General features: G+C 46.5%; 1 protein-coding gene across 1 annotated transcript; it reads right to left on the bottom strand.

The window, feature by feature from the left end:
• Positions 1 to 714: 714 nt before the first annotated feature.
• On the bottom strand, positions 715 to 15,719 carry bnip3lb (BCL2 interacting protein 3 like b). Its single transcript, XM_066714207.1, has 6 exons — positions 15,634 to 15,719; positions 10,389 to 10,659; positions 9,015 to 9,102; positions 8,303 to 8,409; positions 7,993 to 8,142; positions 715 to 5,623 (listed from the first exon to the last, which is right to left on the bottom strand). Exons 1-6 carry the CDS (start codon positions 15,680 to 15,682, stop codon positions 5,575 to 5,577), a joined length of 714 nt encoding a protein of 237 aa, XP_066570304.1. The 5' UTR covers positions 15,683 to 15,719; the 3' UTR covers positions 715 to 5,574.
• Positions 15,720 to 16,946: the final 1,227 nt, after the last annotated feature.

Here is a 16,946-nt window from a genome sequence, read left to right as displayed (position 1 = left end):
AAGGTAAAAATAAAAAACAAACAAAAAAGGTCCAATGCATTTAAAATTAAATCCAAAACGGACAATGTATTTGACAAAAAAATAGAACAAAACTAAACCAAAAAAACCCTAAACAATTAGTGATTTAAAAACAACTAAATCTTTAAAAACAGTTAAGATTCATTTTTAAAAGTCATTTTAAAAACAATCATTCATAAAATGGTTAAAAGATCCTGGAGGAACCGGGAAAGGGTGAAGTCTGGATCTTGAAAAAGAAAAAGAAAAAAAAAAAAGCTGTGGGGTAATCGATTCCACTCCCTGCCTCCCTGGAGAATGGTGGTGGAGCTGCCTGGGAGGGAGCTGCCATCCCAGCAGCCATTCTGCACTTACTGATGCATCCTGGGAGAATTCCTCTGCTCCTCCGGCTCCTTAAACGCCTAATGCAGTGCATTAGCTCCCCCCGCTTAGCATCTGAAAGAGCTACAGAGCAACTGAAGTGAATTACACACTTACCCAAGGCAGGAGACCTGGGGCGAGCTGCCATCCCGGCCCCCGTGAGTCACTAACAGCTTTCTGAAATGCGAAAGTGCGAAAACGCAGACAAACGGATCGCTGTTTGGGATCGCTTGCACGTCGGTATCACGGGGGAAGTGGTTTTCATTTTCTTTCAGGTGGACCTGGATTTCATTTAAACATTCACAGAGAAGCACAACAAGACACTCGAGTCGCAGGCAGTTCTTTGAGAGACTTTCTTTAATGGCACATTATGAGTAGTGCTACGCTTACATGTCTGATGATTAATTACAATATTACAAAGAGCTACCCAAAAAAAACAAGTAAACAAACAAAAACTAAAAAACTGGAAAAGCAGGAAACAATTTACTTTGGCTCAGTGAACTCCTGAAGCTTTCGGAAAAACAAAACAAAAAACCCTTCACATGATTCAGTTATTAAAATAAACACAACTAAAAAGCTTAACGATGTTAGATGTTGAACAGAGATGAACTTTGTACAGTACTTCTCACGTTGCTCAGAGTAAAAGTGCCTGGAGCTAGTGAAGATTCACTTTAAATGACCAAATCAGGGTTGTTCATTGTCGTCTCATTCGCCCAGCAGATATTCAACCCAAGCCCCGTCCACAAAGTTCATCTGACAGAATCATTCAATGACTTCAATGATTAAAAAAAACAAAAAAACAGAACGAGTGATGAACTCTCCGTTTCAAGAAAGAAAAGAAGAAGAGATCCTGTGGCCAGTTACACAAACAAACAAGTTTACCTCCTGAAGTGTCACTAGGTTTTCACGAGTGCCATAACACAATGAAGTCTACTCAATAGTTAAGGGAGAAGCTGCATTCATTTATCCTTAAGGTGTTCAAAGCAGCCGCCCACCGCCCAGATAACTGGCTTCTCATAGACCCTACAGAGAGACGCACCAGTGGAACTTCTGGTTATTTCCTTGTCGGGGTCCAGATGATGGATCCCACACGATGTGAAAAGGGGTCAGGCCACAGTCACCACGGGGGACTGGCACTACCGAGAACCCAACAACAGGACCGAGTGGACGTGCACAGCGATCGGACACCTGTCGAACAAGTAGATACATGAAAATATATCCTGTGAGCGAAAATGCCTGTGAACACGACAATAATGAGGACATGTAGCCAGACATGTGTGTGCGTGTGTGTGCGTGTGTGTGTGTGTGAGGACCTCGTAAAACAGGACTCCAATTGCTGGATTCCTGAATGTGGAGGTGGACCCACAGCAATGAAATGTTTCGATGGAAATATGTAAAAAAAAAAAAAAAAAAAAACATGACCTCCTACATGTGCTCTGCTACAGCTAGGCCGAGAAGTCACACCAGGGAGCCGGGCGCTTGGGTGATCTGCCGTTTGTTTGACCTCTCTATTATCACGTGGATAAGAATGAGAAAAACTGAATACAATTAATTTTAAAATATAGTTACGAATCTTTGAATTGTGCAAGTGCCAGGTGAGGAACGACAGGTGAAAGCACAGCGAGTGGAGGCCTTGCCACCTCCAGCCTCCACCCCCAGCCCAAATCTGCTTTGTCCTCCGCTCTCCACGTGCCAGGCTCTGTCTCCTCTAGCGGTACAGAAATACAGGTCACCATATTTACATTTATTTTTTAATCCATGCGTGTACCATGCGGTTTCGTTTCCACGATCCTTACTGCCCTTCTCGATGCAGTTGCGGCAGTTTTTCTTATAAGATTATAATTAATTTTTACACCCAAGAGCTTCTCTTTGCATTTTAGGTCTGTTTCCCACACAAAAGATGCCTGCGATGAGGTCGGATTCTTCTTTTAATCTTTTAATTTCCCCTCCCTTTAATTTAGCGAAGCCATGCGGACTGCGTTCCCATGCATCACAGCTAAATATAGACACGTACTTTGGGTTTTTAATTTATTTCGGGTTCATTTAATAAACATAACATACAAACAAACAAAAATAAGATCAATAAAACAGCCCAGTTTTGCTGCAGACAATGAAAGTCCTACCTTCACTGGGGGAAAGAGAAGTCAAACAGGGTTGGCCACTCAGACCTCCCCCACATCCCCACTTGCTATTGGACTCTTGAACTGGTCTTGAATGAACGCAAGCAAGACCACGAGACTTCCCACAATTTTTCAGTATCTTACTTTTCTTGTCCCGGACGCGGCTGTGAGCTCGCCCCTCTGGGTGTGAAAAAGCGCAGGGCACAGAGGCGTGGACAGCTACTGGACACACACGGCATGCAGGAAACCACAGGAAGAAAAGCACCATCAAAATCATACTCCACACTCAAAAAGAAGATCAAATAAAATCACGGAGGCTGCCGAGGATTTTTTTTTTAACATCCAAACCTTTCGGTTTGATTAATTGAAAGAGACACGACTGTCACGGTGACTATTTTCATTATTTTTTGTTTAAAGGATAAACACGGGGCCCTGCCCTTCAAACTCACCATTAAAGCTTTTCTTATACATCCCCCTCCCTTTCTAACTCAGCTTGTGAAAGAAAGGAATCAAACAAAACATAACAAAAAAAGAACAGAAACAAAGACACACCTCTTTGTCTCGGACCCTGTAACCCAGGCCTGACTCTCCTTCATCTCTGATCGCTACATTTCTGGCTCTGTACCTTCACAGTCGGATAAAGTGCAGCTTCTGCTACGGCTCTCCTCACAGAAGAGACACAACAGTAGTACAGCAGGCAGAGTTGCTACTGGGGGGGGTGTTCATAATAAAGAATAGAAGTGTGCAAGAAGCTGCCTAAAGTCAAACAAAGCACTGGGAGACACTGTTGAGGATGAAGCTTGTGCAACATTTTTGTATGTGCTTGTAATCACACTAAAACATCTGTCATAATACAGTTATAACATGCCTTCTTTAAAACGGATACTCTGAGAAGAGGAGAGATGGGTTAAGGGTTTTCGGGATGACCGAGGCTGGGAGAACTTGGGTCCTGCTCACTTTGCGTTTCACTAGGGAGGTCCAGTGACTGCCATGGGATTATACGCATCTAGTGGAAGTCTTTCACAGTGTCCGCCACGCGACGGCCAGCGCGCACCGCTCCAAATGCCTTTTCTTGGCCAGTTTCCTCCCAGAAATTCTCACAGTACAGGGACGCACAACTTCTCAGCACTACTTCACATGGCTGGTGTCGGACGAGCCCCAGAGACCTGCTTACACTGGAATCCTACCCGCCACCCGAATCTGAATAAGCACATTTGGAGCATAATAAATAAACTGCCAATAAAATTAAAGCAAACAGCCCCCTAGAATCTCACAAGAACATCGATCCAAGCCTGGGTTTCTCTCGTCTCTTTTCGCTCTCTCAGCAGATGAGCAGTGGATTTGGATTGATCGAGCCGGGAGTGAAAATGGCAGAACGGAGCCAAGGGTGCATCTGGGAAAACTGCACTTCTACACAAAACTGTGACTGGGATACCCTGCGCTGTGCAATGTCACTGCAGTCACAGCCAGCGTCGCTTCTGTCTCAGCTTGCCTGGTGTGACAATTCGGCCAGCTTCACCGCGGCCCGACACGCAAACTCGTGTTGCTGTAGCACAATGGAGTGCCCGTGCTTCCGGCAATACGCAAGCAATTCACACTAACCTAGCTACTGCTCTACATTCATTTAATGCCCTGACACGCCATGCTGTTTAGTCTTTTTTATATTTCTGCTCTGTTGAAAACCATCCGCTGGTCTAAAAATGCAATAATAATTTAAAAAGATCAAATAGCTGGGAGACAGCAGGAAAAACAGAAGTTAAAAAAAAAAAAACCTACAGAGGTGTGTATGTGCGTACTCTAAGTAAATACTGGGACTATATGCATCAAATGCTGATTTAAGATACTAAAACAAAACAAAAATCAATCAAGATAAATAATACTAATTTAAAAACAAAAGTTTGACCGGGGGTTATTGTGCGGTTCGTTATGAAGGGACAGACTCTCTCTGTGTCTCTGCCTGGACTCCCCGGTCGTCTCTATTCCCTCCTCTGCCCCGCCAGCGCCCCCGGCACCCCCGCACGGGACGCTTACTCCACCCGTTCACAGACAGACGGGTTCGCCTCGCTCTGGTGCTGAGCTGGGCGGGCCATCCTGTGAGATCAGACTAACTCCTCGTCCAGCAGTGTGGATTCAACTCTGAACAGTCTGAGCCCAGTGTGTGTATACTGATATGATCACCTCTGCCTCTAAAGTGCACGTCCTCCTCCACTCTTTTCCCAATTTGATCAGATTTCCAGTTTTCTGTTGTTTTGGAACTCAAATACTGCGCTGTGACTCTGGGGGCCGCTGCTGAGATGCCAAAGCGAAGCGAAGCCAGGAAAAGAAGAGAAGAGGCGATTCAACTAGCAAACACACACCCAGACACGACTAAATCACCGTCCTTTCTAATTGGCTAGTGTGTAGTCGGATAGTTTGTCATTTATAATGGGCTAGTTTCCTATGGCTGAAATCGACACGGCACAGAGATAAAGGTCTGCAATATCGTTTCAGGAGCGACTAGAGGCATTTTTCTCCGTTTTTGGTTTTAAATAAATGGCTGCAGTCAGTTTCACTTCATAGTAGTGTTTATCAAAGCATCTCTACACCACCAGTCTTCCATTTCTAAACATGTCCTTGGATTTAAGCAAAAACCCAGACACACAAGACTCGGGGGTGCAGAAAAGCAGCGATGTCAGTCCTCGGTCTCGCCTCCTCTTTAAAGAGTCGAATCGGTAAGGAGACATGTAGCAATCTGACTCGTGATTCACCTCCGCGTCACTCTGTGCTTTATCATGGGCGCGGAGAACAGGAGACCAGTGCCCTGTGTGGCGGGCTGGGGGGGGTGGGGGGTGAGGTCTGCGTGCGGGGGGGGCGAAGGGACTGGGAGTTTCTCCTCCCCTGAGTTTGTGAATGTCGGTGACAAGGAGAGCAGGAAAAACAACTGGAAATAAGAATACTTAACAAAAAATAAAATACAGAAACATGTTGCTTGAGAGAGAGAGGGAGGGAGTGACAGAGAGAGAGAGAAGTCGTCGTACAAACTGTGACATCGAACACAACTCAGTGGATCCCAGGCACGTTTCCTGTGTGTTTTTTGCACTTAGAAGGAGCTGGTGGAGGGGGTGGTCAGTCTCTTCCCAATGTAGACCCTGCAGACAGAAGATGGGGGGGTCAGCATGGGCAAGACTCGCACAGCAGTTTATTATGATGATGATGACTGTGTTGCTCTCCTATTGCCCAGCCCAGGACTCAAACTGCACGTGTGACTGTACTCTTTAAACCTTGCTATTAGCCATAATAATAACAATAATAACAGCTCAGTTTAATGATCAGCTGGCTGAGGTCAGGGGTGCTGGGCACTACAGCAGTGTCTGGGATCCAGGCCTGCAAAGACTCCCTGCCCCCTCAGCTGGCTGCACGGTGAACTGCGCCTCTCTCAGCAGCCACTTCCTCTCCTCCCTCAGTGCTCTGGTGTGTCTGAGCCACCTGTGTGTGTGCATGTGCGTGTGTGTGTGTCTGTGTGCGTGTGTGTTTTGTGTGTCTGTGTGCGTGTGCTTTTAATTCTTATACTATATACACCGATCAGCCATAACATTATGACCACCTGCCGAACATTGTGTAGGTCCCTCTTTTGCTGCCAAAACAGCCCTGACCCGTCGAGGCATGGACTCCACTAGACCTCTGAAGGTGTGCTGTGGTATCTGGCACCAAGACGTTAGCAGCAGATCCTTTAAGTCCTGTAAGTTGCGAGGTGGGACCTCCATGGATCGGACTTGTTTGTCCAGCACATCCAACACCTTGAACTCGTGATTCATCAGACCAGGCCACCTTCTTCCATTGCTCCGTGGTCCAGTTCTGATGCTCACGTGCCATTGTAGGCGTTTTCGGCAGTGGACAGGGGTCAGCATGGGCACCCTGACTGGTCTGTGGCTACGCAGCCCCATACGCAACAAACTGCGATGCACTGTTTGTTCTGACACATTTCTATCAGAACCAGCATTCACTTTTTCAGCAATTTGAGCTACAGTAGCTCGTCTGTTGGATCGGACCACACAGGCCAGCCTTTGCTCCCCATGTGTATCAATGAGCCTTGGCCGCCCATGACCCTGTCGCCGGTTCACCGCTTTTCCTTCCTTGGACCACTTTTGATAGGTACTGACCAGTGCAGACCGGGAACACCCCACAAGAGCTGCAGTTTTGGAGATGCTCTGACCCAGTCATCTAGCCATCACAATTTGGCCCTTGTCAAAGTCGCTCAGATCCTTACGCTTGCCCATTTTTCCTGCTTCTAACAAATGTTCACTTGCTGCCTAATGTATCCCACCCACTGACAGGTGCCATGATAACGAGATTATAAGTGTTATTCACTTCACCTGTCAGTGGTCATAATGTTATGGCTGATCGGTGTATATATATAGTTCATAGAGCAATGATTGTTTTTACGAAGTATAGGAATACTAAATCATTATCTGCTAATCAATGTCTTTTTCAATAATGTTACCTATTATTATAATTAGAGTGTGGTATTTCAGGGGTAGTGGCCACAACAGTTCTGCACCACAGTGCAGCGATCTTGCTGCATCACTCGAAGGCCCAGGCCTCTTAGTGAGGCTCGAGATCACCACACTGCCCTCTGGCACGCTATAGTATGTATAATATCTACCTATACAATATCAGAAGGCTTTTTCCACCATTTTTGTGTCTAAAATTATTAAATGAAAACAAAGGTCAACTGAACAGTATTTCATGAAAACAATTATCAACTAGAAACATTCAATCTCCTCACTCCTAATGAGATGCTGTAGAGTGAGTTAGTTATATTGCATTCAGGAGCTCTAATTGTATTTATTTATTCATGCAGCATTTTTAATTGAATTTCAAAATAAATCCTTGCTGTCTTGCTGGAAAGGGGGAGGGGTTGTGTGTGTATGAGGCTAACAACTTAAATAATGGTAGAACAGAAATGGCAAAATAAAAAAACAGTAAAATATGAACAAGTACATTTTAAGAGAGCACATTAAATATGATTAATATAATGTAAGGGGACACCGGCAACTATTGATCTGGCCTTTTGCGGCCTCTGTGATGTATTCACATAACAGGTCACATTGTATGTCTACACTGACACTTGTACTTTTATATAATACAGTGTGTATAAAATATATTTATATATGTATCATAAAGTATTTTACAGAAATGATTATCGCTACTTATCAAAATGGAGAGGAGGAGCTGAATCCAATCCCCCCGGACCCAGCTGTCATCAGGCATGAGCCTCACTTTAACTGGGCAGCTCCCTGGCTGCTGACCCCACTATATGGATAGGGCTAGTGTGTATATGTGTGTGTGTGTGTGTGTGTGTGTGTGTGTGTGTGTGTGTGTGTGTTTGTGTCTGTATTGTGTGTGTGTGTGTGTGTTTGTGTCTGTGTGCATCTGTGTGTGTGTGTGCGTCTGTGTGCGTGTGTGTTTGTGTGTGTGTGTGTGTGCATCTCAGTCAGCCCGGGTGCCGCTCACTCACCCAAGCCCCAGAGCCAGGATGTGGGACAGGAGCAGCGAGGGGATGAAGACCTTGAGGAACTCAGCGGAGAACACACCACCCTTCTTCATCGCCCCGGTCTTCCTCATGCTGAGCGTCACAGATCGCCTGGGGTGCCGGAAGTGAAACTCCCTGCAGGCAGGAGGGGACAGGGGACAGGGGACAGGGAGAGAATCCTTCAGAAACCATTAAGTAAATTGCAGTCTGATAAGTAAAAACATTTGGGTTTGATTGGCTTGGGTCTCCTGGCTCAGGTGTGTGAAGACGTCGCTCTGCGGAGGAGGACACTCACTTGGGGGGGATGTTCTCAGGTCGGCTGGACCAGTCCGCTACCCAGTCCGCACTTTTCTTCATGAGGATGTCGTCCTCCCTCTCCTTCTCCATCCCTTCTTCTTCAGACTGAGAGAGAGAGGGGTGAGAGGCGGGGAGAGAGAGATGGGTGGGCAAGAGGGTTAACCACAGGGCAGTGGGCAGTGATTAGTCACACAAGCCAGACGACCTTGTCCTGGTTTGTACTGTACAAGACTCTCCTCTCCATGTTGGAGGTTACAAATCAACCCATCATGTTCCCTGAATGCTGCGTTAATCTATCTGCCAGGTCCTGACCATAATTTACATCAATGGTGCATGAAAACAAAGTTTAATGTCAAACCAAACATCTTGGCCGGGGCTGGGGGCTGGATTGAGAGTCCCCAGTACAGTCAGGCCTTCGTTAACCAATCGAGGGTAGACTTGCATGGGCTTAGCTTGAGCTGTTGGGCTTGGGGTTCAGGCTGTTGTTAGGCCTTAAAATGGGGCCGGGACCATACAGATGTAGTTATAGTGAGGAGTGTGTGTTTCTCTGTCCTGCAATGCAGAGGTGTGGCTCAGAATACTGTTTGGGCTTTAGGCGAATTAACTGCCATATCTGTATGAAATGAAGACTTGGGGGTTTCAGAAACAATGCATAATAAAAGTGATGTGTCTGGGTGCGTATCAGACGGAGCCGGGTGTGGGGAGCGTACCTGCATGCTGCCGCTGTCTCTGCCGCTGTGCATCTCCACGTCGAAGGTGATCTGTCCCTCGTCCTGAGGACTGTGGGGCCGGGGAGGGCTGGGAAGAGATGACACAGAGATCAGCCCCCGCACAGCCAACACTCTTCCAGTGCGCCAAGCTGCAGGACTCCAATCCCACCAGCACTTTTTTAATTGCTCGATTGACCCATAATTGATTAATCACCTAGATTCAGTGAACGCTATTGGAGCCAGTGACTTGTAATGGGGAGGTCTGCAGCAGGGCAGGGCAGCGAGCTTTGCGGTGTCATCCACGCCTCGTAATGTCACATGGGGGGTCTTAATCAAATGTTTTTTTTAAATAAAACTCAGGGTTGGGTGCTGATTTTTTATTTTCTTTCTTCTCTTAGAAGGTGGAAAAAATGTAGAACAGGCATTCATCCCTGGGCACACAGCCCTGAAGGGTGTGGAGGGGAAGTACAAAGAAAAAATGAAATAAAAAACACCTTTTTATAGACGCGGTGACGCCTCGCAACACTAGAGAAAAAGCAACAGCCATACTTAACTTGATTAGCTCTGTCTGCTAATTTGTATGTAAATATCCCATACCATGTAGAGTGGGATCAGTTAAAGCTACACAGTGCAGCAGGCAGGAAACTAACCCTGCCAGTCTATAATATATGAGACTCATACACACTCAGATATTCTTATTGGCATGTACTGTGTTCATGAGTAAACTGGAAGGAAAGGTTACTATCACCAAAGCTTCAGCAATGTAAGGGTTAAAACTGGGCCTGGTTTTATAATTATGATAATTATAATAATTTATTTCTTAGACGACACCCTGATCCAGGGCGACTTGCAGGTTCCACAAGAAACAGTCCTGAGCAGCAAATACAATAACAAACAAGCATTTCATTTTCTGTTTCATAGAAATAAAAACCCACGTTTTCCAGTCCACAGTGTGTGTGCGTGTGTGTGTGTGTGTGTGTATGAGAGCTTTTATGTGTGAGAGCGTGTGTGAAGTCAGGCCCCTCTAAAACCAGGGCAGCCTGCGAGTTACGGGGTCAGGGAGTCTGTGCAGATAAGGCTCGAGTTATTAGAGCAGCAGGAAGCAGTTCAGTGGGGTTCAGAGCTGCGAACACAGAGATAGGCGGTGTATCATTAACCAACTTCGGCAAATCTGTTGTCTTTATTTACTGTTGAACCTGCTGCACTTCAGATAAGTGTTTCTGTGCAACTTAAAGAGACGAAAAAAAGGAAAAGAGAAGAGAAGCTAATGCTATAGAGAGCTTTATGATCTGAGGTCTGCCCATCGCTGCACCACCCCGGCCTCACAACCCCACAGCGCCATTCCCACCGCCCGCTCTGTCCATCCCCCCTCACCTGTCGCAGGAGGAGCTGCTCTGGCTGGACTCGTGCTGGGCGTCCAGCAGGATCTTCTCCATGTCCCCATTGTGGATGGAGGACGAGGACGGCACGTGCTCCAGCCCACCCCCGCCCTGCTCTGCCTCCAGTTCGCCCGTCTCTCCCTCGTTCCCGTTGCCCCCAGCGATGACACCCAGGGGTGGCAGCAGGGGGTCTGTGGTGGCGGGGGTGGGGGCAGGTGCGGTCGCAGCCCCAGTGTTCCCGTTCATCTCCAGCTCCACCCAGGACCCTGCGGCGGCGAGAGCGTGAGTTAGAGCTGTGAAGAGGCGCCGTGAAGCACTTCTGGGTCACAACAGTGTGTGTGTGTGTATGTGTGTGTGTGTGTTGGGGGGGACCCCTCAGCCAAACAATCACCAGATGGGAGCCTACTAAAGCAGTACTTCCCAACCCTGTGTCCCGAGGGAGCCCCAGTCTCCTTAACCGAACCCTTATTTGATCTTGTGATCCCCTTACTTCAGTTATTATGGTCAGTTATTTTCAGCTCTTAAACAAGGGAAGATTGGTTAGGTCAGTAGGTGACCAGAACCAGGGCACTGGGAGGGATGGAGGGACGTGAATAGCCCCATCAAAGTGAACAGTAAAACTTACAAAGTGAACAGAGAAAATTAAAAAATACAGCAACAAACAACTTTGTACATCACTTACTACTAACTCTCGTCCAGGCTGGGGGTTCACTGTACCGAGTGTGACTACTGAGATCGACTAAACACTTCGGGGTACACACTTCAATGAACAATGACCCCACTTTCAAAAAGGGAAGAGAGGGAAGGTGTGTGAGAGAGACGGAGACATCGAGAAAGCGTGTGTCAGAGAAGAGTGGTGCGGAGCAGGACCCAGGGAGTCTCGGTGAGCGCTTGGCGTACGCAAAAACCCTGTGACTGCAACCGCCGTCCTCCCTCTAATTAGTATACGGCCGCTGTTATCTGTGCCGTGACGCGGGGACAGCATGTTCAGCCCAGTGTTAACAGCAGCGGAACAAGGCCCTGGAATGTTATCTCGGCCTCTGAAAACAACAATTACACTGTTCTGCTCGAAAGCTGCTGGGATAGATGGGGGGGGAGGGGTGTAGTGGTGGGAAGGCAAACATTTAAGCAGCAAGGCAAATCTTTACATTAGATTAATTTATCAAACAAAACGTCTAATAAAAGGCTCACTGGTAGACCTTTTACCTTTTGAAATTCTAATACAGTCATCTAGGCCTAATTGCAGCCCTCTGTGGGGAAAAAAGTGCCCCAAACATTGCCCTTAAACAAACAAACAGTGCTCGGCAAAGATCTGAACCAAGAGAGGAATCTGGAAGCCCCTATTGTCCAACAGCAGGCGAATCGTCGCATGCAAAATGTCCAATGTATCATTGGTTAAACATTAGCGTCCACCCTGACCTAGCAGATAAGATAGATCCGGACCCAGCGCTGTCTCACGGGATGTTTTCCTTTGAGACCCCTATGCTCCGGCTCCCGTGATCCTGTAAGAGACCCCATTGTCTCTGCGGTCATCCACGCAAATAAGTTGCCATGACACTCTAATGCAGAACATTCCACACTGCAGGGACATCCTGTTTTTTATTGTTTTTCCCCCCACCGGCAAAATTAATGCATCCATTTCTCTATTTAAAACCAATGACAGTACCAGTGGCTCTTGCTTTCCGTGACCCCCAAGGAAACAACAGTTTTTTTTATTAACAGGGGAAGGGACAGAGAAACCGTCCACATTCTAACACTCTGTAACGGAGCTGCGTATGTAACCAAGCATTTGAACTGCGTTTTCTGATTACTTTTTCCAAGATGATCCATTAGAAACATAACAAAAAAGCAGTCGGTTATAAAAGTACAAGGGACTGTGAAAGAGTTAGCATTAATGCACAGGCAAATGCAATTAATGTTGACGAAAACAATACAGATGGTGAACACAGCAGAGACTCATGCAAAGTGATACAGGGTTGGACACTGTTGTAATCTACATGACAGCAGCGGGATTCTTGTTTGTTCAGGCTGCTTACAACTGCAGACAGCTGGGACTGTTACGTAACACGCTCTCCCAGGGAAGGAGCAGGTCACCCCCAGAGCCCGTTAGATCGCCACAAATGCCTAGAAACCTGATTAATATTACACAACCGCAGCCTGGCCAAAAATAAAACTGATACAAAACAAACAGAGGGAGAAGTAAACATCTACTGCTGCAGATGTAAGAAGTGAAAGCAAAAGTCACCCGGTGTGGAGTGGCTCTGTGGTGTGGCTCTGCGGCGTGGGCCTCAGAGATAACTGCACAAATTTGGCACACTGGCCGACGAACGCAAAACCTGCACGTCTCTGTTGGGGCGTCAGTGTGCGGAGGTGATCCCCACAGCCAGGGCAATGCTGGGAAACCTCTGAGGCTTGGGGGTCTGCCAAGGCTTGGGCTATAGGGCGTGGACTGGCTACAGACTCACACAGTTGTGTTACTGTTCGTAATGGACTGAGATTGGGGTTTTAATGAGCATGCAGCCCATTGGTACTGTAAGTACAGTTCTGGACCTCTCTAGCATGCACCAAATCTCTGGGTTGACTTTGCAATCGGTATGCAATCCTCCAGACGCTCTGCATCTACGTCTACCAGCCTTTCTCAAGCCTCCACTACATTTGAACGCGTGCATGCGTCTTGGATTTGTAAATGGTGCCGGTGATTTGGGCTGGTTATGATTGCAAAGCGAACTGCAGCCTTGACTTGAAAACTTGGGGAGACACAGGACACTACAGTCATGTTGGACAAGTCCCTAGTCCTGCATGGTCACTATCCTACAGGCTTGGAGGTCTCTTTTCCACCGAAACGGCCTGGAAACAGAGCTGAACTAAGTGAGAATTTGATGTTGGCTGGTCGGAGTTTTATAGATGGTCTGCCTGTGTTTTTCCTGTCTGCTAATCCCCTCTGGCCCACATCCCTGGTGCGTCCTGCTCCCAGCATCACAGAGGACACAAAAGGAATGACAGATTTCAGCACATTGCTAAAAGCACCCCCCCACACACTGTTTGACCCTACACGGGCTGGGCTGGCCTGAATAGCCCCATCACAGTGAACAGTGAAACTAACAAATACAGCAACAAACAACTCTGTACATCACTTACTACTAAAATAAATACATTCATAAAGTACACCATTGAAAGCGACACAGAAAAAGAGAGAGACAGAGAGTGCAAAATGGAGAGAAAGGGAGTGAGAGGGAGAAACAGAGAGAGGGAGTGAATCAAGCTCCACACCAGTGCAACAATTCTGAAAACATGCTTTATGCAACAGAGGAGGGATTACACTGACACTGCCAGCATGTGCTTCCAGGCTCAGCCATAACACATTTCCACTGCACATGGATGGCAACCTTATGTAACTCTTACGAGCCGCTGCACATTGCACTCCTCCTCCTCTGTCTCTCTCTAGCACTAAGTCACAGTGCAGTGTACCTTAGAGAGAAAGAAATATCTAAACCTCAATATTTCTTATTTGTATCCATTTATTTTTATTTTATGCACTACTGCCACTATGTACCCACACAACATCAGTACCATCACTTTGTTGCCATTAATATAAATATCACAGCATCCTTAAATAATTAATCGTAACTGATCTTCAACCTGCTCCTTTCCTGCGAGGCAGAGCGGGGTTGTGGTTTTAATCTGCTGCCGCCTGTTTAGTCCACAGATGTACGGTTTGTGTTCTCCCAATCACACCAAAAGTAAGATAGCACCAACTGGGCACTTTTCATACAAGAAGAAATAATGTATTGAATCCCAGACTTACTTCTAGTACTTCTCTCTAACGATTATAAAAAAAAAAAAAAAAAAAAAAAAAAAAAAACAGACACAAACCTACACAAAAAGCATCTAAGGGCACACACAAGACTTAGTGTTTGAAAGTGTGGAAACAACTCTACAGGACACTTTGAAACCGGTGATTATAGGCATGCCACGACTTGTTTCTGGGGCAGAAAGGGTTGCAGGGAAGTGGGGGTAGGTAATCTGGGAAACAGATAATTAGTCACAAAGTCCTCTTAAGTATTTTCTTTCTGTTGTAGAAGAGCATGGAGATTGTGGCCCAGTGTGACACAAGTAGGGACAGATGCCAACACAAGAGACGTGTCAGATCCCACAGCACACTGGCATTAGGTCATCTATCTGCTCACTGCCCAAGTATTGCGTGTGTCAACAATGTCTACAGAAATAGGAGCAGCAAAATAAGAGTTTGCATTTCTCTAACCCCCCCCCCCCCAACACACACACATTATTTTTTCTATTAATATCCTATTATTTAAAATAATCATACAAAAAATGCAATAAAGTAAATAAAGGCAGCGACAGGAAGGCAGTGTTGGTGATCATGTTGAGCTGGGTTTCTGCATGGCCGTATCACACCATTCACAATTGCATTAATAATGTTTATTCACACGTTTTTATATACTGGATAAACATGGTCGAGATCGGGCTCTGGTAGCCGATAAGCCCACTTTCCCAGTGCAGAAAAACACAGAAACAATGATTACATATGGCTACCCTGTTAGTTTTATTTTATTTCTTTGGCCGCTTTAGCGAGCAGCCCCGGACCGCCACCCAGATGGGCGATTAGCTGTTTTTTTGACAACACAAAGCGTCATAAAATTTGAGCGCTGAAATTCACCCAATTCACCCTCTCCTCCTTCCTCAAAACTGACGACATTTATCGTTGAGGGTGTAAACGTGGGTGTTTTATCCACACCCCGTCTGATAAATACAAATAAATAACAATAATAATCAATAAAAGTGTTATTTATGAACGGGCCCCCTCCCATTTTCTCTCTTCGATTCTGTCCCAGCCTTGTTGACATCAAGACAGACCCGCCCCCCCGCACAGCTGACTAGCCTCTCGCTGCTCTCGCTGCTCTCCCGATTGGCCAGAGCCCTGTCCATCACGACCTCGGGCAAGGCACACCACGCCCTTCCGCCCGCCCCCCGGAGTCCTCGGCGCTGCCATTGGACCGGACCCCTGTCAATCGCTGACGTCACTCCCCTTCCCCGCCCAGATTCACCCAAAGGAAATTCCGTTGCCTGAGCGCAGGGGAAAGGCAGCCCGTTTTCTCTGCCTCGGCTCTCAAAGTCCGGGGCTTCGTGCGGCTCTCAAGCCAGACTACGCGAGCGCTTGGCGGGCGCTGAGCGATGGCGCCCCGAGGAGGCGAGGGCGCCGGGCCGCGGCCGTGTCTTACCGTTGAGCCCCAGCTCGTCGTTGCTGTCGCGCGGGTGGGCGGCGGACATCGTGACTGCAGCGCGCGCTCGTCCGACTGTGCACAGGCGCGCGGGAGGGCGGGGCGTGCGCGCGGCCCCGGCTGAACCCGTGACGTCAGAGCAGCGTGTGTGTCCGTGCCAGTGCCCCCCCCCGGCTTGGTAGCCGCCACCCTTTCCAAACTCCGGTTTCTGTATTGCATCTGCATCGCGTTCTGCGATACTGTACTGCGGCTCGCAGCGTGCAAGTAACTGCATGCATTGTTACATATGATATATTGTGCTGTTTTTATTCCATTGCAAAACATGTATAAAATGACTCAGAAAGCACACTTTTGCTAATTATAATCACCCTCCTGATTCAGTCTAATGCAGTGGTTGTCAACCCTGGTCCTGGAGGACCCCTACCCTGCTGGTTTTTGTTCCAACTGAGCTCTCAATTACTTAATTGAACCCTTAATTTAAGTAATTTGGTTTGACTCTTTAAATTGTGTAACTGATAAAAAGTTGGTTCCTTAATATTTTCCATATACAATTAAAACCCCTACTGTTAAAAATAAGGCTCTGATTTAGGAAATGATTAGTTCAGTTAAGGGTTCGATTATGTAATTGAGAGTTCGGTTGGAACAAAAACCAGCAGGGTAGCGGGTCCACAGGACCAGGGTTGAGAACCACTGACAGGGTTCCCACACCTTCTTAAACATCAAATTCAAGGACTTTTCAAGGACTTTCCAGGCCCAATTAGCTAAAATTCAAGGACCCAACACAGCATAGTTTGAGACACGGATCAAGGTTAATTACTGTTACAACACTGAATTGTTTGATAATGAGACTAGCAGGCTTTACAGAAGCTCACAGACAGCAATTAAAAAGATAGAGGCTTGAAATAAAAAGTAAAAAAAAAAACTTTCAAGGCCTTGATTTTTTTCTCTCAAATTCACAAACTTTCAAGGATTTCAAGGCCCCGTGGGAACCCTGCACTGATCTAATATGATCACAGCTTTGGTTACAAAAGTGAACAATACTAACACTAACCTAACTACCACTAGTAATAATTAAACCATAAAATACTGATACCAAGTTTAAATTGATCTAGTTACCTTTCTGTGGAGGGTTAGTGCTTTGTGACTGTTTGGAAATCTGGTTTGTAAATGTGATCACTAACCTGTATGTGCTTTGTTCAAATATGAGACACTGCTCTCACCAATTACAGTTTGATAACCCCAAGTTAAACCTTTTATTAAATTTTAATGATGCTTTCCCTTACCGAGACTTGAATGCCTCAATCATTGAAAGA

The sequence above is a fragment of the Amia ocellicauda genome, chromosome 9 (assembly GCF_036373705.1).
Source record: "Amia ocellicauda isolate fAmiCal2 chromosome 9, fAmiCal2.hap1, whole genome shotgun sequence".
In the NCBI taxonomy this organism is placed as follows: domain Eukaryota; kingdom Metazoa; phylum Chordata; class Actinopteri; order Amiiformes; family Amiidae; genus Amia; species Amia ocellicauda.
The sequence above is the reverse complement of the archived record's forward strand: the minus strand, read 5'-3'. Positions and strand labels throughout refer to the sequence as shown.